General features: G+C 40.5%; 1 protein-coding gene across 1 annotated transcript in view; it reads right to left on the minus strand.

The window, feature by feature from the left end:
* VWA3B (von Willebrand factor A domain containing 3B) overlaps positions 1–22,207 on the minus strand; it is a 76,201-nt gene that overhangs the window by 50,842 nt on the left and 3,152 nt on the right. The window contains exons 3-9 of the mRNA XM_075737664.1: positions 20,435–20,653; positions 18,529–18,623; positions 15,882–16,132; positions 13,625–13,784; positions 9,640–9,809; positions 7,599–7,723; positions 842–958 (exon numbers count right to left, since the gene is read on the minus strand). Of these exons, the coding sequence (XP_075593779.1) occupies positions 842–958; positions 7,599–7,723; positions 9,640–9,809; positions 13,625–13,784; positions 15,882–16,132; positions 18,529–18,623; positions 20,435–20,653 (1,137 nt within the window). The remainder of the gene's footprint in view (positions 1–841; positions 959–7,598; positions 7,724–9,639; positions 9,810–13,624; positions 13,785–15,881; positions 16,133–18,528; positions 18,624–20,434; positions 20,654–22,207) is intronic.

The raw sequence follows: 22,207 nt of genomic DNA on the forward strand, positions 1-22,207 counted from the left end.
ACCCCCTCAGTTGCAGTCTAACACTGAAGCTGCCTAGACTCTACAGATTCCTAAATTTTCAGTGTTTAAACCTTGTCAGTGAGATCATTCTGCTCCAGAGCATGCCCAGAGCATCTCCATCTTAGCAGGGATGAGTAGCTTCTCACCATCCCCCGTTTAAGCCTTCCAGAGATTCAGAAACCAGCTATGCTTCTGTCTTCAATAGGGCTCAATCCAATCAATATACACAGAACAACAAATGGATCATGTTCTAGGCCAAACATAATGACAGGAACTGTTAGTTTAATGAACAAATGTGGGTGTTCCTCTGTGTTTCTTAACACAAGAGTTGCAAGAACACTCACCCAGAATCAGTTTCAGTCCTTTTCCTTTAACTAAGAGAATTCAAACCTACACTTCTTCCCTTTTAGGGGAATGAACTAGCTACCAGGTTGGAGGCTATCCCAAGACAACCATGATGGGAGAGAGATGAGATACTTCCCCAGCACTGTGTAGAATAAAGTTAAAGATCTACTGGCCCAGGCAGAGTAGGAGAGACCACAAAAAATGAATTTCAGTATCTTGAAATCCAGGCAATTTCTAAACCCAGTCACTGGTGAACTAAAAATGGTGTGTTTCAGCCTAAGCTCTAAAGTTCAGCAAGCTTAAGCGGTAGTAAACAGACACTTGTAATGGGAAGTTTTAAGCAACCCTAAGTTTAGATGCCAGTTATAAGTGCTACCTGTATATAGACATTTCTGAGAAAACCATCCCCAAATGGACATGTAAACAAAACTGTTCACAAATATAATATTGACCATGAATATAATGGTAACTCTCTTGAAAGAAACATAAATGATACCATCTTGAGAAGCAGGCTGGTCAGATTCTGATAGAATTTTCTGCACTTGTCTCACTGTACTCTTGGCTTCCTCCAACTCCTTCCAGATCAAAAAGACATCTTCACGGACACCAGCTACTGCAAAAGAAATCATAACAAGGACTTGACATTTTGAGACGATTTCTGCTTTTTATAACTCCTCAGTTACCACAAAGTCGTTAGGTTCATCCAGATGTTGCCATATAACCTTGTCATTGCAGTGACAAGTGCTGTTCTTTGACAGACTTCAAAAAAGGACTCAAAGCCGGCACCAGGACATGAGAGGTGCTTAGTCTGGTAGAAGTAACCTCCAGAGTTGGCCACAGATTGTTCCCATAATGGAAGCAAATCCTTTTTAACACTCTTGGATAACAATAAGGAAACTCCACAAAGAAATTCTCATGTTGTCCCCGGGACTTCATCGCAAAAACTGGTTCCAAATATTAGACCCAACTTTGAAACTTTAAAGAGAAGGTATTTTCAACTCTTTCAATTCCTTAAAAGTACACAAATACCTTTATTTAAAATTAAATCTTCTTTTCCTGAAGAGTATGTGATTAAATTTTGCTAAGATAAGTTTATTTCCATCCTAACAACTCTCAACAGTCATAAATAAATGCTAGAAAAATAAAATGTTTTACTATTAGGCTATATCCTCAAAAAATTGGAAAAATCCAAAGCTGGAGTTGATACAAGGTTTTCTTAATCTCAATAGATATGTTTATCTTGATTAAAAAATTAAAATATGCATTTACTTAGTAGAGTACAATTATTAAAATTGAGGCACCATGTATAACTAAGCAGTATGAACACTACTAAAAAATGTGTTGAATTAGGTTAGTCTCAGAGTTTAAATTACAATATAGAAAAATACAGAAAAAACATGTGTACAGTTTCAGTAAAAATATAAAAGACACTGAATCATGAGCTGTCCTAACCACAGATGGAGACTGCAACCTATTGCAGATTACAGCCTATTACTGAATTGCACATAAAGATGCTGAACAAGGCAAACTATATCTTATCATCTAGTGGTTCAGTTAATATACAGTGGTGGCTCACTGTATAAAAGATAAGGCATGCAATCTTGTCTACTGAAGTAGGCTATCAGTAAATAAACAAACCTGACCATTTTGTTCTTTGATAAACTTCCCTGAAATAATAATATGAACATTTTACAAAATAACAACTCAATTTTAATTGTGAAATGCTTTTAGTTTCCAAGAAATATTTTGAAATGTGCTATTGTACACTGCCATCTCCTGGGACCTTCCTGCATTTAAAAAAACAGCTGTTTCAGCCATTAGGACAAAGATCAACATTTCCTAAACCACGAAAAGCTTTAGTAAAGCAGATCATTCCACAACATAACACACAAAAGGGAGAAAAAACCTCAGTCTGTTATCATCACCTTTTAAGGTTAAGTATTCTGTTCAAATACTTCAGGAAGTAAACTTTTCTGTTATAAATAATCTCTCCCCAGAAACGCAAAACATGCAAAATCTGAGCACTGGCAAAATTCCAGCAAGTAAGGAGCTAGAGATTTTCTGATGAGTAGTCAGCCATTGAACATATATATACACACACACACACACCTGTTGTCACAGTTAAAACCACAAAACACATGCATTCACACCACACGTGTACATATTTCTAAGTTTAAGCCTGCTGAGAACCCAATTCCAAACTATATCGGGATATCCTCCATAAGCTATCAAATACTGGGATCCAGATTTAATTTTATGAACATTTTTAACATTATGTTTGAAAATATTGAAAGAAGTCTGCTTATTTCAACTACCTTTAAAACAATACTGATGATATCATTGTGTTGCTTCATTCCCCCTTAAATTGATGCTATGGACTCATCAAATTTACAGGATTGTTGTTACTGTCCCCAGTAAGATATGCGTATTGAATTGGTATTACACAAGAAGATATTTTTTCCGTATTTATGCTGCAGCACAGCAAAGTAAAACTGCATGCACTTTCAAACCAAGTATGTTTGATGGCACGTATTATACAGGACAAATGCAGGCATCAACTGCACATTGTGAAGGTCAAGTTGCTTAAAAAACCTTTTCTCTGGCAACAGTTTTTCCTGGGTTCAACTGGGAGGGCATGTTACAAGCAGTGACAACCCAAACAGCTTTCTCTACACAGGAGGCTCACCTCCACCTCCACTTTGGCCTCGTTTCCTCTCCAGCTCAGGAGGAGTGGGAAGGAAAAGCTGTGCCTTTTGAAACTGAGCCCCCAAATTCAAAATATACATACACATCCAACACATAGTATCTTCCAGGTGTGGTTCTCAACCTGCAGCCTGTCCCTCAAAGCTCATCAGTGAAAAATGACCAAGAAAGCACAAACCGCTCTTTGGTTTAAATTCCCTGCACTCACACTTCAGCTGTGCCATTTTGGGGGGCCACCAACCAAAAAGCAGCTGAAAGCCACCCCCAGGGGGGGCAGTCCCCAACCATTCCAGGCCCACTGGCTCTTGCACGCCTTCAGGAACCCACATCCCAGGAAAGACCTCATCTTAAAAATATCGCTTTATCTCCAGAGGGAAAGGGCTCTCCCCATCCCCGCCTCCGCCATAAAGTGCCCCCCCTCCCCCCAGCCACCCTGGCTGGCAGTTTAACGGCCTCCTGGGCTGGAGCCCTGGGTAGCCCTTGGTTCTGATTCAAAAACCACCACAGGGCAACAGCAAGAGGGCGGCCACCAGACACACACGAGGGAAGCGGCCTTAACGCCCTGCTGCCCGCCGAGCATGGTCGGTTGGTTTCGGCTCTCGCCGCGGCTGTTGCAACCCTGCACAGCACCACATGCTGGGTAAAGTTTCAGATGTGCCCTGCTCTCGGTTAAATAGTGTGTCTGCTCTGAAAGAGGGAGGCCCTGAAAAAGAGGAAGAGGATGGGGAAGGGTGCAGAGAAAGCCTGCAGCAAGGGGCAGAAGCATTTTGCTGACATCGGCGAATTTTCTATGTGAAAACACACACACACACTTGCACATGTACACGGAAACTCATAAATGCCCTCATTTCCATTTCCCAGCTATTTAACACTGTCAGGCAATCTTAAAAGAAGCAGCTTTTCCAAACCTACCTCCCAGCAGACAAACTCATCCAGTTTGACAAGTCACTGTAACCCATTTGATTTCATACTCAAGATACAAAACCTGCTGAGAAAAAAAGCCCATAAAAAAAAAAAAAAAAGCCTGCAAAATCTACAATACCTTTGAAACATCAAGCAAATACCAACACAAAAGCAACTCATGGAAAACAGAAGCATTTCTTACTTCTCTGATTATCTGATTTAGATCATGGAAGAAAGCAAATCCAAATACAATGGAATAAGATCTATTTTAAACTTCATTGGCCTGCAAGGCAAGATGGACAATTTCATTTTTTCACTGCTGGTCCCTTCCTCAGCCTCTACGTGGCAGCAGAACATAGCAATATTCCCTCAAGCACTGATGTTTGAAATCCCCACTTAGAGGGGGATGAATGGAGGTACAAAGGAGCACAGGAGGGAAGTATACAGCTTTACCTGCGTACCTGCCAGGTCAAGCCTCACTGAAACTCACCGTAGCCCAATCCTGCCCCTTTCCCACTGGGCAAATGGACAAAGCAAATGAACTTTGTATCTCATGTAGTACCGCAGAGCGGCTGTCTGCATCAGTCTCTACACAAAGAGATTTGCCAGGCCAAGGTTAGGCTGCTAAGACTAGACAAAGCACTTGCAAGGAAAAAGCAGAGGCAATGATCTTTGCTGCAGCTTGTAGGCAAAGTAGCTACTCTTAAGTCATTATCCTGGCTCTCCAAAGGCAGGGTTTGGTCTCTCTCATGTCTGTGTACATAAACAGTGCAGAGCTCATTGACTTCAATGTTGTATAGGAGGCTGGTGCTTCTGATTTTACACACAGAACCTGAAATTTTCCCTGTGACCATCAGGTAAATGTGGAAAATCAAGCACACCTGAGAATACAGCCTTACACTGTTCACAAGGAGGTCAGACACATCCCTCTTTGGATATGTCACATCAGTCAAATCCTAATTCCAGTCCATTCGCAGTTTCTTTACACACACCGGCTCATTTATTGCACCACACAGAAAAACACTGCACAGAGATTTACTGTTGTTTCTATTTCAGCCAACAAGAACCCACTATTCATTTCAGGATCTAGTTCAAAACGCCATTGCTTTTCAAGCCCTGTTTAGCACCCATCTCCCTGTCACTCTAAGCAGATGACACAACTGTGCCCCTTTTCAGCAAGAACCTTCTTCTCCACAGCTTCCTCCATCTCTTGCCCTCTATATCTTCAAGTTCCAAATTAAATTTCACCTCCCTTCCACTTATAATTTTAACTACATAACAGGATTGCTTAATTCTGCAGCTTTTTGCAGATGAAGAAGCTACACAAAGAATGTAGGCAGAAATGATAACAGGAAAACCAGTGCCGGATGAGGAGATATCACCACATTGGTGAAATCAGGCTTCATGTAAAAGCATTTCTCTGCCTTCAGTAAAACTGAGTCTGCCAACATAAGGACTTTAATTCTTTACTGGCTTACACCTGTTTTGATCTCAAGCACCCACTCAAAATGAGTGCAAAAAAATATTCAAATGTGGCAGTTTCTCACGCTTGCTTTCTAAATGACTGCTCAAGATGCAAAACAGGGGAGAATGGAGCTCTTTTCTAAAGTTTTAAATAGTTTACTTCCGACTTGTTTTGGTTAAGCAGATGAAAAAGGGTGAACATGAAGATATCTTGTATTTGTAAAACACTGTTATTCAGTGGATACCCAGAAAACTATGAGATATCCTTAAAACGGCTTTTCCAGTCCATAAAACATAATGATGAGTTTCAGTTTCCAGCTGTTGCGTTTGTGGTGCAAAAAAGAAACACAATCAGAATATTCCTGTGCCTCCCCTTATTTTCAAGAAACACCACATTTGGAAGATTAAATCTCTGGTTCGTTCTCTATTTATTTCCTTGGATAGTTTATGCCACACATCCAAGAATGAGTTTCAGAGCCCATTAGTGAGTAATCGACACTTTTATTATTATTGCCTTCTACACCCTTGAAGGAGTCTCTGAAACAAGAGACTTCAGACACAGACCAGAATAATGTCTCCAATGTTTTCCTTTCTGAAAGGACTTTAGATTCTGCATACAACTGAAATGCTCCGATTGGCTGCCAATGATGTCATGACTGGGTTTATAATACCCCGTAAATGCAGAAAGCTAATTGTGTTCCTTTTTAATGTGTAAATTCTATTCCATAATAGCAATAAGACACAACAGACAATGCACTTCAAGGAGATTACTGCCCTTTTGAGTGATTAAAGCTATTCAGCTTTCGGCTTTAGAAACAGTGGTGGGGAAGTAATTTCAGTCTTACAGGAGCTCTAGGCCCATCTATTGAAACAGGCTGGCTGCCCGGGGGAAGAGGAAGCCAGCTCCCCCCACGCACACCGCCAAATAGGGTCCAGCAAGGAAGTACTCGTAGCAGACTGAAGGTGACAATTATACTGCTCTGAACTAGTATGAAACCAGAGACAGGGTTTTGAAGCATACTCTGTGTTGGTTTCTAAACCCTGTGTAGGTGAGGCTTGAGTGTCCCTTTCATGACACAAAAAAACAGGTAACACCTCACTCTCTTATTTCTGGCCCCCCACTATGGTTCTCTCATACTGTTATAATCACGGTCCTAGTGAAGGATAGGTTAGTACACAACGAACTAGACTACAACCCAGGAAATATGGGCCAGTTAGTCCAAGACTGACATACAACCTCAGGTGTGTCACTAAATCCACCTTATGCCATACATTCCCTAGCAGTAAGAAGAGGATAACACCATTCTGTCTTTGGGGCAACACTAATGCCCCCCCCCAGCAATATGGGGATGTGAGCCATTAGAATAAAGGGGTCTTATGCCTCCCGATATCTAAAAGAAATAATTTTCTAACTTGATGTCCTGCTGATAAAGATATCAGACTTGACATACACAGCTTCACTTCACACCGCAAACCAGTCTCCTCCCAACCTGGCTGAAACCCCAGTCCAGTCCCACTGAACAGTAAGGCTGATTTATCCTAGAGGAAGTAGCACTGTGACTAATAAGACGCACACTGAGAGCTTTCTGCCCAGCTCCACCCCCCAGTAAAACTGTTTCTTTCTGTTATTTGCTTCCTCCCGGCTTTTTTTTTCATCAATTCAGCCCCGCCTCCCCACCCTTCGCCCCTTCTTGTCTATGGTTATTTTACTTTGCTCGTTGCCTATCTTTATGACAAATTGAGATCTTGAGAGCAGCCAGTCAACCTCATGTGGATTTAATCCCCTTATATTACATATGAACTTGGCCTGTATTGATGTGGCTGTTGTATCAGATGGTCTTCCACATTATTCCTCTTCCTTTCTGCCATTTCTCTATACATTTCCACATGGTCACTGGCATAAGCACACCAGTACTATTCTTCATTTCCCTAAATAAATGTTGTTGTTCTCCCTTTTTTCACTTCTTTCATTCTCACATGCACACCCTCTACTCTCTTCACTTCTCTTTTCCTTTCCCTCTTCTTCCTGCCCACAGAATTTCCATTTGAGCAGTCCTGTCCTCACCCCACCCATGCTTACAGAAGACTTCTTTTGACTTTGCACTTAGCAAGTTCCTATATTACACTTCTATTCTGAAACCTCACTGAGAAATCAGTATTATCTCGGGTTTTATATTGCCTACCTAGTGGCATTCGCCCTTTCACTTTTCTGGAATTCAGGGCAATTAGACCTTTTCCATCCTCTTCACATTTTAGTGCAGGTCCAGTAGCATCTCTAGAGTCACTCTTCTCAGCAAAAGCATGGAATCTGTAATACAAAATGAGTTTTCACCAGTATGTAAACTACATAAATACTTTCCTAATTTTAACGAGATGCACGTCACATATGCAAGATCACAGTGGTGTACAACTTTGGAATGATTTGCTTATCTATTCAAGATATCTAAACCTTCAACTACAGCAACACTATGAATATTATCAAACCTTTTATATACATTTATGTACATTCTGAAGTTTTCTCATGAAGAACACCCTTTCAGTTTGGTATCATTTACTCTGACGCACCTTCCTTTTCAATCCCCTGGAAATCTATTTTAATTAATGCTTTTAACATGCTGAGCAAGCACGTCATTTGAGATGTCCGAGATGACACTAACACCTTTTTATCAGATTATCCTCCCAGTTGAAAGCCCAACAGGAACACTTATTTCATTACCGACATACAAATCAGGAAGTCAAGCAGACTTCATTTACCCTCATTGTCAAAACAGAAAAGCTCTCAGAGCAGGAAAAAGATGCCTTTCTAAAACAGAACTACACTAGAAACAGGCTCAAGCCATGAAAAGCCCATGAACTTGGCCATTCCTATGGGAAAGCTGACTTAAACTTACAGACAGTTACTGGGCAAATACGTACCAGCAACATATTCATTGGCCCAGTAAGTCTACATCAAAGCTTAGACTCATATAAAAAGAAGATAATGTGAATCATATCAAACAAAACAATTCCTCTTAGCTGCCTGCCACACCACAACCCTTCTTGCCTCTTTCTCTACCATACAAGAAACATTCACTTTCCTTTTACAAAGGAGGTAAAAGCACTGCCAAAAGAAAATGAAGGATGGTGACTGGCAAGGTACCTGGTATCATGGAGGTACTATAGTTCTAAATGACCACAATCATTTTAGACACACATCAGACCAGAGCAAACATAACACTTTCCCACAGTCTTGTTTTTTGGCAGGCACTCCATCTCTTAAAAGCTACTTCTAAACACAGATGGCTATAAAAGAGCTAAGCAGCTGCCATCTTACCAATTGCTCTGCTGTCATTTGGGAGATTTCTACTGTTGGAGGTCTTCCCACGCTTGCACAAACAACAGTGAAACAGAAAGAGCTAGCAGCCATTTCACAGCTCTGTAACTGTACGGTGACTTCTGTTAAGCAGACAAACACCTACTGCCTCTTACTGCCCTCCTGCTGTTCAGCATGACTTTGGTATTGTGGGGTTTTGTCTTTGTTCATTTGTTTTCCTTATTTTGCTATCAGAATCAAGATTAAAGTTTTATTATCCCTTTCTGTTGAAGGCTGATTCTCACCACACAGCCGATTCCCAGGATAAAGTAGCCAACAAGCCATGTGGAGTGTATCAGTTTCCACCAACCATACCAAAGAGATGCTAGGGAGCATGGTACAGAACTGCATTTCCACACAGCCAGGCCTGATGGATAACATCACATCAATTTTCTGTTGTTCCAGGAACTGCCCATTTACGACAGGCATTACCTTTTCAGTACATGTCTACATGGCACTTGATCTAACAAAACTCTAGAACCTTTGCTGGGGCCTGTGGATATTACCAGAGTACAAAGCAATACAATAAAAACTTGGTTCAGTTTATGTTGTGACCCTTTCCCCTGAACAATTTTTCAGACTTCAGAAGAGGAGCTGATGGCAGATGATTAAGGATATAAAAAAGGAATGGCCTTTCTGCAAGCCAGTGGGCACATATGTGGAGAAAGCTGGTCTGCTTGAGTAGGTCCCGCATTTTAGTCGTATCTCTTAGGCTATTTCCCCAGTTTCCCCAGATCTCTTACTGAATTGCTTTTTCTCATTTTCCTTATGACTAAAACAGGGATTATATTCAGGTATCTTCCAATACCATTCCTAGCAGCAAAGCACTTCACAAGTACTGAAATCATCACTGTGCTGCTTTTTTGTCATACCTGCCAGAGGCCAAGCGGCTCAAATCTTTCAGAAAAATAATAGTTTCATCTTCCCTGGCATTGAATGATACAGTGTTGACTGGACAGGGCCCATCAGAAACCTTCTCAAGGAGTAGCTGCTTTGTGTCCAATGGAACATCACCCACAGCAAAGTAATAAACGGCTTCAACCTGTCATTAAACAGAAAAAAAATTGGGAATTGGAAGACATTGTTGTACACAGACGTCTGGTACTTACTCAAGGACTGTCCTGTGCTGAGTACTGGTAGGAAAATTTGGTAGAACCGATGCATTACTTGGACTGTAAGATTTTCAGATCTTTGGTTCTCCCTCTCATTTAGTAATTCAAATGAAGTCCACACAAAATTTCCTGAAGTGAGAAGAGAACCTGGCCCACAGCCCCAGGGTCTAAATCTGCCCAATGCATGCCCCTTTCCAAAGAACTTAACTGAAACCAAAGGGAGGTGTAAGGAAGAACAACTATACTAGTAGTCAGGACAAGGCTCTGTGCCACATTCCACTATTATGAAGAGAGATGCTATGTTGGTGCCTCGCCAGGGCTGAAAATCAGTAGGAAATTTTACACTAGACATACTTTTACTGGCAGCATGTATTTTGAGGTTAGCAAAGATGCATCATGCTTTGAATGCTACTGCTGGCATTTGCAGATAATTTGTATTTTTTATACTTTCCAAGGCAGAGGGACCACACACACTTATATTCTGAAAATGTTACTGAAGAAGAGAGATAAGCTGAAGGAATGTCCTCTAGTTATTGCTTGAGTATTACATTATGAGGGATTTGATATTACCTGCAGTTATCCATGCTAACAATCCTCATGGTAAGTACGCTTCTTGAGTTTTCATCATCATTAAAAACAAATGTAACAGCTATCCCATAATGATGTTCAAGACAATAAGTAGAGCATATCAGTCCTATGGCATGGTACATACCAACTGATAAATATCTGATAAATAGTTGTTTAACTAAAAACTACACTCCGGTATGACTAGGAATGCCAGGACATGTACCATAAAAGACAACTATTGGAGTCTGGGATGGCCCTGAGGAAATGTTCCTGCACCCCCATAATTTCATGCAGTAGTAAAGCAGATTCAGTATCACCTGTAAATATGTTCATACATTTCCACTACTGCCTTTGATACTGATTTATATTTCTGCTCCCTGAGCCAACAGACTCGCACATGAACATCTTTAGTCCAGTTTGAACTCAAAGCTTCCAGGCTGTACTGTCCCACATCATAAGCACGTTGATACAAACTGACATGGACATCTGGATTTCAAGCTCTCTCCCTCCTCTACCTTTTGCCACAAATACTTGGGCTAATCCTCAGCACTGGAAGACGTCTCTCCCAAGCAGCAACCCAATCTCAGGCCAGGCCAATTAACGAAGCAGCACCTTGCTGCCTCAGGCTTCCCTTGGATCTTATAGTGGGGGTGAGACACTCCATGTGGGAGGCAGGCCCCATATTTGCAGACCACACTTGCTGGGGAGCAAGCAGGTCTGTGGTCAGCCAGGTGTCCTGGCATCAGTGTTGATGCTAGACAAATACTAAGGTTAAAGAGAAGAATTAATGCATTTCATTAAAGTGCAAGATTAACAAAATACTTATTAGCTTTAGAAAAAGGTGCACAGAAACAAAATGCAAGAACTCTTGCACCTATCGATGCTTTAGTTCAGTTTTACAAGGTTCCCTCTCTGTTTCATCCAGCTAAAAAGCTATTTGAGCATGCACACAGCTCTCCCAGCTGAGATGCGGTCCTTGGACAACACCTTGTTCCTATTCCTTTTGCTGAAGAGGCTCCTGATCTGGGGGAATGCATGAGTATTGAACAACCACTTTTCCCTGGGTTCCTTCAGATTCACATCTTCTCCCTCTCCCTCCTCAGACTGCCAAAAATTCAGAAACTTGATATTCAATAAGGATATCAACTTTCACACTTCCTCAAAAGGACTTACTGCCTGCCTCTGCAACTTTTAAAATGCTGACATTTCTTGGGCATAGCTGATGCAGAACCAACTCCTTGCAAGAAAATAAACAAAATTGCTAACCACAGACAATTCACTCTACTTAACTACAAACCCAGCAATACTATACCACAAAGGAAATGTTCCTTACAGATTAATGGGAAAAGATTAAAAACTTCCCATTTAGTCCTTCATATTTTGAAAATTATAATTTATGCAGCCATCTAGACAAGCAAACAAACTTCATACAGGAACAGAACAACACGAACAGTTCCTCACAGTCTTTACCTTGGTGGGGAGGTGTGTTTTGGATGGGTGACCCACACTTTGCGGAGTGACACCTGTACAGAACTGCAGGTTAAACACTGCGGATGCATCTGTGGCAGGTAGAGCTCAAAGGATTGCAACCTTACAGCAGAGTGATCTTGAGCTTGGGACTGGCAGGTCATAAGGAAAGGAAATCTAGGGAGTCGCCACACATGGGAAGAAAAGCTCAGCTAAAGGAACGACAGGGAGAGCCAAGTCTGGGGAAAAAAGAGCTATTGCTTTGGAGCAACTTCTGTTGATGAAGCCAGTTCTGAGGAATGAGTCATTTACGACTGTTCAGAGAGTATGCAGCTTATGCCTAGCACTGAATGGGGTCTCCCCCAGCCTGCAGTACAGTGAAGCTTGCACTCAAGTGAACTGTCAGTTATGAATGATAATGACTGTATTTAGGAGTAATTGAAGTTTGTTTTATGTTGAGCACCTGCCACAACTGAGTCCCCCAGATTACCCATTAGCACATCAATGTCCAGAAAAAAATAATAGATGTCTCACTGTTGGATGGATTTTAATTTCTGTTTATTCATACACAGATCCACCAGGTCCAACAAGCCTTTTTTTTTCATCCAGACAATACTGAAATCTAAATACAATCTTTTTCATTTCCCACCAGGAAATCAGGAATATACTGCAAATTGAAAATGTGAATAAAATTTATGAAGGAGGCATTTGAAAAAGTAGTCATAAAAAATCTCACTGTTGCACAATTTGTTTCTCACACAGTTCCTTCTTAATAATCAGTTTCCAAACATCAAGGTTCATCTGAATGAGAATCCACCAGCTCAGGGAACCAGAACAAAACTGAAGCCAAATTTACCTTCTCCTTCAAACAATGTCTCAGAAAGCAATTGACAAAGGAGTTAGGATTGGATCTGTGGCACAGGGATGGATCTTAATGGCAGTGAAAACCAATGATTCTAGTCCACTCACAGTAGGCCTAATGTTCCATTAAATTTGGGTGCTAGGGAACTGAAACAATGTATATTGTAAGCAAATTTGATAAAATATTTCTTAACACAAGATTTAAGTGACTAGCTCAAATGATGGCATCTATGTTTTACGTCTTGTGACTCTGCTATAATGAATAAAGTAATGTGGTACTTTTAGAAACAATTTAATTGCAGCAATGCCTGTGTGTGCTTTGTCTTTTTGTCCTGGAAGAAACTCTAGGTATAACCTGGCTGATGAAAAAGGATTTGTGTACCCCTACCATGAGTTAATGCTTAAATAAATCTCTGTACTTACTATTTTGAATTTTAAATAAAAATTTTCATGAGCATTTTGAATACATAACAAAATAAAAATGGTTTCCCTGTCTTCAATAACGTTGATACTAGCAATTTCCTCATAAACTTGAAGCCCTGGAAAACATATATGGCAAAGAAAGTGGAAGGGAAGATGTTTTCTCTTTCCCTTAATGACTGAATATGTTATTTCTTCTGTGTACTCTAGAAAAGAAAATAAACAAGTTTCTGCATTCAAAATACAGTACATTTACATAAACAGGCCATCAGTAAACATAGTATGCAGCTACACTTGGGGAAAAAAACTTTCCAAATGCCATCATTAATATTTATCTTTGCAATACTCATCAGGGCAAAACACAGTAGCCAGTCTGGCACTGAATATTCTTGGATTTACTTGAGGCTTCTGAAAAGATGTATGAGCTTACCGCCTCATCACTCATGGCTTCCAGCAGGGCTTCGGCAGAGCTGGTACGGCTGGCAGCTGTCATATGGTCCAGCTTCCAGAGCCACGTAACAGCAGACTTTACAGTATGCTCAGACACAGGAGTAGATTTCTGTTGCCACTTCGTAAGATCCTGAGCAGCCCTGAAAATGACATTAACTATAAATCAGAAATAGTGAGAATAATCCTGGCAGAGCAAAAGAGTGGAGCTCTGCTATTGTTACTATTCTTTTATATTCTTAAGTAATAATTACAATAAATCACAGATACTAAATCTAGATTTGCAATAAAAGAAGTGGAGGAAAAATAAAACCCTTAGAAAAATACTGTAATTTTTATAAGATTTTTTTTTTTGAGACAACTGTTTCCAAAGTAGGGTCAAGAAAGTTACAGTACTTTGAAAACAGTTCCTAATTCATATCTCCCCTTAACATAACAACACAATCAGGTTTTTAAAATATGTGTATGAAAAAAAAAATCTGGCTTCCACAGGTCTCTTTCCTCAACTTGCTGCATGACCTTTGTGTCAGACCTCTTTACCTGACATGCTTTTTTTGTAGTAGGGCTGATCTTTATCTACCCATCAAAATACAATTTGTGATGTTAAGCTTTTTAATATTTTAATTGATCAAAGGCCTTACTCTTAATGGCAGTATGGAAGTACAAAGTATATGAGCATATATGCCTGTGCATTTGTACATAAAATGACACAAAGCAAATAAAAAAAATAACTGGTTCCAGTATCTGTGACATTCCATCAAGCACCATTTTGAAGAGTTTCCTGCAAATCTAAAAGACAAGTATGTTTTCCAAGATTATTTTAAGGTAATAATTTATATCCTATATTGTTCCTGTTCTCTCTCCTGCACAAACAAATCAATGAACACAATTTCTGTGCCTCAATTTTGACTTGGCTTTGCAGATCATTTTTAAAGAGAATGTTTTATGTGCTTCTCAAAAGCTATGGAAGTTATCTTCTACTTTTCAAATCTCAATTGTATCACAAGCTAGAGAATCAAATCTGTAAGACAAAGCTTGGGTAGAAGAACTTTAAGAATCACAGTGTAGTTGCAAGTTATCATTGTGGAATCAATTTTAAAGTTATATGACCTAATTTGTGCATTGTCTTTTGCACCGTCACAAAATTCCATTCATCTCTCCAAACCCAAGCTTATGCATTGAAACCTTTATGCATATATGAGAATTTGTGCAGAGATATATAAATTTCAATAGCTGCTTCTATTCTTCTATTTGTAACTAAATCCAAATTCATTTACTCATGTTACAGAACAAGCACTTGTCTTTTGTTATGGAAATCTAGTATTGTTTCCTAGTTTTGCTACTGATTTCTGTGACCATGGAAATCTATAGACATACAAATGACTATGCCTGCACCTATGGCACTTGGGGGAGTGTACATTTAGCTGTAAAGCAGAAACCTGTAATACCTAAAGACATGAGAATGTCTAGGCAGTCAGATGAGACCTCACGGTTTCACTCTGTAATACTTAGATGCCTGAAGAGCATTACTGCTATTGTAAAGTCCCACTTATCTTTCTGTTTTTCTGTGCTACATTTGTAGAAGGCACATATCAGTATTCGGGTTCTGTTAGTCTTTATCTGTTCTTCAGGGTAACAATGGTCTTCTGTTTAATGGAAGTAGCAAGCTCAGCATGACCATGAGTGAAACTTGGTGGAAAATCTATAGATATTACCATGACATGAATCAGGACAATTTCTATTACAAAAAACATATTATCCAAACACATGTCTATATGATATGAGACTCCTTTTCATTCTCCAGCAATGGGCAGACATGGACTTCTTTGTTTTAGCCTGGAGAAAAGGCGGCTCTGGGAAGACCTTATTGTGGCCTTTCAATACTCAAGGGGGGGCTTTTAAGAAAGATGGGGACAGACTTTTTAGTACGGCCTGTAGTGATAGGACAAGGGGTAATGATTTTAAACTAAAAGAGGGTAGATTCAGACTTGATAAAAGGAAGAAATTTTTTATGATGAGGGTGGTGAAACACTGGAACAGGTTGCCCAGAGAGTTGGTAGATGCCCCATCCCTGGAAACATTCAAGGTCAGGCTCTATCGGGCTTTGAGCAACCTGATCTAGTTAAAGATGTCGCTGATCATTGCAGGGGGGTTGGACTGGATGACCTTTAAAGGTTCCTTCCAACCCCAACCATTCTGTGATTCCGTGATTGTGTGATTCTAAGATTCTTTCTGCTTACCGAATGAGGTTGAATTTGGCAATTTGGGTCACCTGTTCCACAAGTACCATAGAAAGTGCATCCCGACATAGATCAAATTCAGTTGGAGCCACAGTGCCGAAATCCAAAACAATGATAATGCACCGTTCTTGAATCACTCCAAATATCTGCCGGCTCTCACTGGTTAACCATTCCATTCGCTGCTTATATAGCTCAATAGCTCCCATTAGACAATCCACAAAATGAAGAATCAGTTCTTTTTTGGCTGTCAGCTTTATTTAAATAAGGGAGAGAAAGAAATTGAACATCAAAACAAATAATACAAATACAGCCCCAAGCTTAACACAGCTGCAATAGCTGGTTTGCAAGTGCCAGATATGCCAGCCAAGGTAGCAGTGAAAACAACCCATTTTCCTTCTTATTTGAAGACCAAATTCTCGACAAATGCATCTAAGCTATAATGGAAAAGACACTGCATTTTGTCCTAATTGCTTTTCATAATCTTTTTATACGAGCATGGGACAGTGCCAGTGGGCTGTCTGACTTGTCTGTCTCAAGACTGGAGCAATTAGAATGAGCTGAACACAAGCTAGGATGTAGAAAGGGCTGCAGAGCAGATGGGTGAACAAACAAGGACACAGAAACTTTGTACCTTCTTAGACTAGAATTTTGACTGGGTCTTAAAATTTTGTACAGCGACACAAGGGAGCACCATTTGGTTCTGGGGCACTTCAATCTCCACCTTGTCTTTAGCATTTGAAAGGAAAATGTAAAATGTTTCTGGTTTGTACTATTATTTCACTAACAATGCCCAGCATTACAGATTAACTATTTGTGGGTAGGTGCTTAGGCAAATTTAGTTCAGGCAACTGCAATCAACAACTAAAACTTTCCATACCATACCAGTAAAATAAGAAAAAACTAGATTCAGCAGTAAAATGAAAAACAGCAGACCCTCCCTATGAATATATGCATACACATTCACCATGAAAAATGATGTGTGGGTTTAAAAATTCACCTCAGGTTCCAGTGAAGACATTCCCCCAATATCTCTGACCCATGTAAGCTAATGTACTGGCTACCTTCTACCTCCAACTACCTTTCTAGGACTAAGTTCAAAACCTTGGAGACAGAAATGTTTTTAAACAAGAACATTTCTCAGGGAGAAGATATTTTGCGTGTCAGCCTGCACACTTCTTCCTCTCATTTGTATTTTTCTCTGTTCTTTAATGTCAGCTAGGGCCCTGTAATGTGCCTCCCAGATACAGAGTCTCAGGCTGTCTGCCAAAGGAATGTAGGCCTGGGAAGGAGCAGTTAGAAAATCCAGTTTCCTCCTATGACAGCCAGACTTATACAAAGAAGCTTATTGCACTACACAGATCAAACTCCATCTTAAAATAAAGCAGTTTTCTTGTACCACCCCTTAACTTGTAGTTGGCCAGTCCAGATTCCCATTTCTCTGAGGGCTGGAAAACTTCTGACTATCCAGCCCAAATTTATTCATGGCAGTTCATATCCATTTTTTCTTGGAATAGCATGCCTTTTAGCATAGAAAACTACAGATTTTCCCTATCCCTGTAATTTGCCTTTCTGTAGGCATTCAAGGACAATAATGCTACCCTTTGTCAGTCTTCTTTGGTCTGTCTTACATACATCAACATCAACCAAGCCCTCTTATAAAATCAGCACTCCATTGCGGTTCATCCTACAAGCTCATCCCAGTACCTGTTCTGGTTTGAATTGTTTCTTCTCAACCTGTGGCAACTGTAGACAATATTGTACACAATATCCTAAATGAGATCTCACCAGATCTTGTATAGTGGCATCGCTACCTTAATGCTACCAGAAATGTCTTTCCTACTGCTCCCAACATGTCCTAAGATTAAAAGACTTTATGTACATATTTCATATGGAATTTATGGGAAAAAATGAGGGGAAAAGGCTCCCTGAAAATAGTTCTTTTCCCATATTTAAGCCTTGTGCCTCAGAAGTGACTCTAGTTATCAGAAAAAATGACAAGCCATTTGCTCTTGTAAAATCCTTTATGAATTAACTCTCTCCCCTCCTTGTTCACATGCGTATCTCTTCAATCAGAATCCATCCTCTTAACAATGGGGCCGCCAGCAGCTGTTGCTAAGACATTCCTTAGAACATGAGCCTGGGCAGAGATCCAGCTAGCTGTCTCTATAGAGTAGGCTGAGCCTTTTGTGATCCTCTGGCACTAAGCTAAGCAGCACTTTGCATCAGCAATGACAGCACATTATGTCTTCTTATTTCAGCATCCCCATTTTTTTTATTGACTACAAATTTTTATTTTTTTTTTTAACTCGGCTGAGCATCTTCTTTTTAACTGTTCCCTCTTTCAAGACAGGGTCAATGTTGCTTAGAAACTGCAGTCTTGTCTGGAAAGATTTACTGCAATGCTGCACCAAGGCAAGAGCATAAGACTTTGCAAGGGAAAAAAGAAAAAGATCTAGCTTCTCTATCACTGATTGTTATCACTAACAGTTTGACAAAACAGAAGGAAAAAAAAAGATCAAAAGATAAAGTTCTCACAAAGAATGTAAATATTTCATGCCATAGGGAGACATTTTAGTCACATAATTCTGCTACAGTGATAATAACTTCTAAGTGCACAGGGAAGTTTCCACAAGTCAGTCACACTTACATTATATATGCTTCCATCTTGGGCTCTCTTGTATTGAGGAAACAGACCATCTGCATACCGAGAAGCCACAAGTTTCCCCAAGGTGGTCACATAATCTACAGTAAAGGTTACAAAAGATCAAGTTGCTAATCATAAGTATTACTTCAAACAAATATTTTTCAGGTTGATGCGCATACCATCCATGTGTGAGGCACACACATCTATATTGAACTCTTGATGTTAAGAAACTTGAGAGAAATTCTAATTATGTTTTTGTTTTACAATTTTTTTCTGGCTATATTTATGTTGGGGCCCTGAGGCACCAACAGGCCTTGACTGCCCTGATCAGCCTCACCTGGGGTTTCCATTCACAGTTGCTTTAGCTGCATTGTAGTTGTACCTGTCTCAAGTTGTGCTAGTTGGCCTCTCTCCTGGATAGACCTCTCAGCCCTGTATCATAGCTTTGTCTGCAGTTCTGGCTCCCAGATGTTGCCCTCAGACCTATGTTGTGGCCTTGTTTCCAGTCTTGTCTCTGGCTCCATGTCCAGCTGCTCCCGGCTGCGCTCCCTGGATGGACCCTAGACACGGTTCATCACCTCACCCTGTGTGGGACTGCTCGTGGACACTGTTAGAAGCACCCTGCTCTGCTTGCCGTGCTTAGATGCTGCAGGACTGCGTCCTGGCCAGTGAGGGCACGGTCCCCTTTGGCTCCTGGCTCATTTTTCCCTCACAGAGCAGCCCTGCTCTTGCTGCTCCCTGCCAGTTTAGTCAGAAATGGGGAAAACCCCCACATTTAATTGTTTATAGGCCAAAAAGCTACGTGGGACTTTAATAAATGAAAGATTTGGGCAATTAAACTTCTGTATTATCCATTTACCTCACGGCAGGACTTGCAAATATTTGTTCATCAAACAAAATACAAAATCTGGTACAGATAATGCTGTTCTCTTACACAACTAAGTGGGTGCAGAAGTGGGTGCAACTGAGGAAAAGGTTGCACTCTGCTCTTTCAGTAGCTAGAAATCTACAGGATCTCCACTGATAGGAAACCATTAGGGGTGGGAATATTTAACGTCACAAAGCAGCTATTCTGTACTGCATGCTGCCCTGCTAAGCTAGTACGTTCTGCTCCTAAAATTACACTGTAACAACATCAACACTGCCTAACAGCTTTGTTTTCATCGATAGCACACAGGATTTCAGAATCTGCACTGTTGATCTTTGAATGCCCCATGGACACAAGCCAGCCAAAATCTTAAATTATGCAACCTAGAACAATTGCAATTCCTACCTCTTGGGCGGCAAGCTCTTCAAAGAAAAGAATATCTTACCATGCTCTGCAAATTACTATTATGACAGTGATTAATAATTACTAGCAAACTTTTCCCCTCCAGCTGTCGGATAACTGCAAAAGAACATTTTTCTATAGCCTGACTTTGCATGAAAAGCAGCCTGAATTCTAATAAAACTTAACTGCTTCCTTAAAGCTAGATCCCTGAAAATAATATACTATTCCCAAGCAGGTTGGCTAGCCCTGATGACCAACTAATAGATCACAGATTATGGCACAGCATACATTATATTTGCCATCGAAAAATGGACAGAGATCTTATGATGTGTTTGTTATCTTATGATGTGTTATTGGAGGGGATTTTAACTGGAGCCTAGGGTAAAGCAACAGTACAGCTGAGTAAGGAAAGCCCTTCTCAGATCCTAAGTCCTTCTCAGATCAAAAGGAGATGGAGTTCCTCAGTTCTCTGAACTGGCAATGTTAGCAACTGTGGATCCAGCTTCCCTTTCTGCTATTATCATAAGAGAAGAGTCAACGTGAAAATCTCTGTACACTGGGGTGCAAAATCAGTGTGGCCTTATAGACTATTCAGAGTCAGGGGTTTTTTAATTATTCTATGATTGATTTGTCTTATACCTTTCCTGTGCTGGAATCCAATCTGTGACAAGATCTGGGATAGGGACAATTTGTTTCTTTTGAGCCCATGAAGTTGAAGCCATTTAGAAGATGAAACGAGGGGTTGTACATCGATGTCCCATTGACTGACAGCCAGTCTCCTTTCCTTCTCTTTTGATTTCTTCTTGTGGGCCTCGTGGGATTCTTCAGGATCTTGTCTGTGCTTTGAATCGAAGGTATCTGTTGTAAAGAGAAATGAGGGAAACACAAAATTTATACTTTAACCAAATGAATCACTTGAATTGTCTCCTTTCTTTACCTGTATTCTGTCATACTCTGTACACAAATAGCTGGCCTCTTGTTTTCTTTTGTTAAACTGAATGATGTTCTTAATCTGGAAAGCTGCTTTCTGTCCTACACATCTATTTGCTGTTATGTCTTTTTATTCATACACATACATTTACCTTCAATTTATTAAAGAAAATGTCTCTTGTATGCTTAAAGATAAGTCCAGTTTGCCAAATGGTAACTCTTCCAGCTCCTAAGACGTGTCTCCTAAAACTTGGGAATCAGAACTCATAATAGGCATTCAAAGATTGTCAGACCATCACTAGATACAGATTAGAAGCTTTATGCAATAAACAAGGATTTCTTAACAATTATATATTGAATATAAGCTGATATAAGCAATATCAGCACCAACAGCAGATCCTGACTTTATTGCAAGACCGATGAAACTCCTCCTCCTCACATCATTTACCTCAAGTGTAAATGATGGATCTGGCAGTATCTGCTCCATGCTGTGATGGATCACATGCATGCACAGGAAATCACAGACATGTAGGTCCAGTTTCATTTTAAGTTCTACAGAACAACAAACATATCTCAGCACCAACGTATAGGTGGCTGGGCTAGCTCCACTTGAAACTGGTAGCAGAGATAGCCCAGAGCCTAGAGTGATTGAGGCAGAAATGGAAGCGATGACAACAGTAATGCCTCTGTTCCTCAGCACAGAGGTTCTAGGAGGACTTTGGTATTTCCTGTTCATTCCCAAAGTACTCTGCATGATCTAAGCTGGATCTAGTTGATTAAATATCCTTGCTGTACCTAAGTTTATTTTCTGTGGACTTCTGATATTTCTGTCCATTTTCCCCAGCATCAACACTATCTGGAGTATCCCAGTCCCCCATTGCCCATATACTATAAGCTGGCTGTAAATGTACCGCATGGATCAAACTGGACCAAAATACAAAGAAGGGTACTTCTGTCTTTAATGACTAAAAAATAACCCTCAGTCTAGTACGGAATAGAACCATAGAATCATAGACTGGTTTGGGTTGGAAGGGACCTCAAAGGTCATCTAATTCCAACTCCCCTGCCATGGGCAGGGACACCCTCCACTAGACCAGGTTGCCCAAAGCCCCATCCAACGTGGTCTTAAATACTTCCAGGGATGGGGCACCCACAACTTCTCTGGGCAACCTGTTCCAGTGTCTCATCACCCTCACAGTAAAGAATTTTTTTCCTTATATCTAATCTAAACCTACCCTCTTTCAGTTTAAAGCCATTACCCCTTGTCCTGTCACTACTTGCCCTTGTAAACAGTCCCTCCCCATCTTTCCTGTAGGCCCCTTTCAGGTACTGGAAGGCTGCTATAAAGTCTCCCTGGAGCCTTCTCTTCTCCAGGCTGAACAACCCCAACTCTCTCAGCCTGTCCTCATAGGAGAGGTGCTCCAGCCCTCTGATCAGCTTCGTGGCCCTCCTCTGGACTCGCTCCAACAGCTCCATGTCTTT

This window comes from Balearica regulorum, chromosome 1 (assembly GCF_011004875.1).
Source record: "Balearica regulorum gibbericeps isolate bBalReg1 chromosome 1, bBalReg1.pri, whole genome shotgun sequence".
In the NCBI taxonomy this organism is placed as follows: Eukaryota; Metazoa; Chordata; class Aves; order Gruiformes; family Gruidae; genus Balearica; species Balearica regulorum.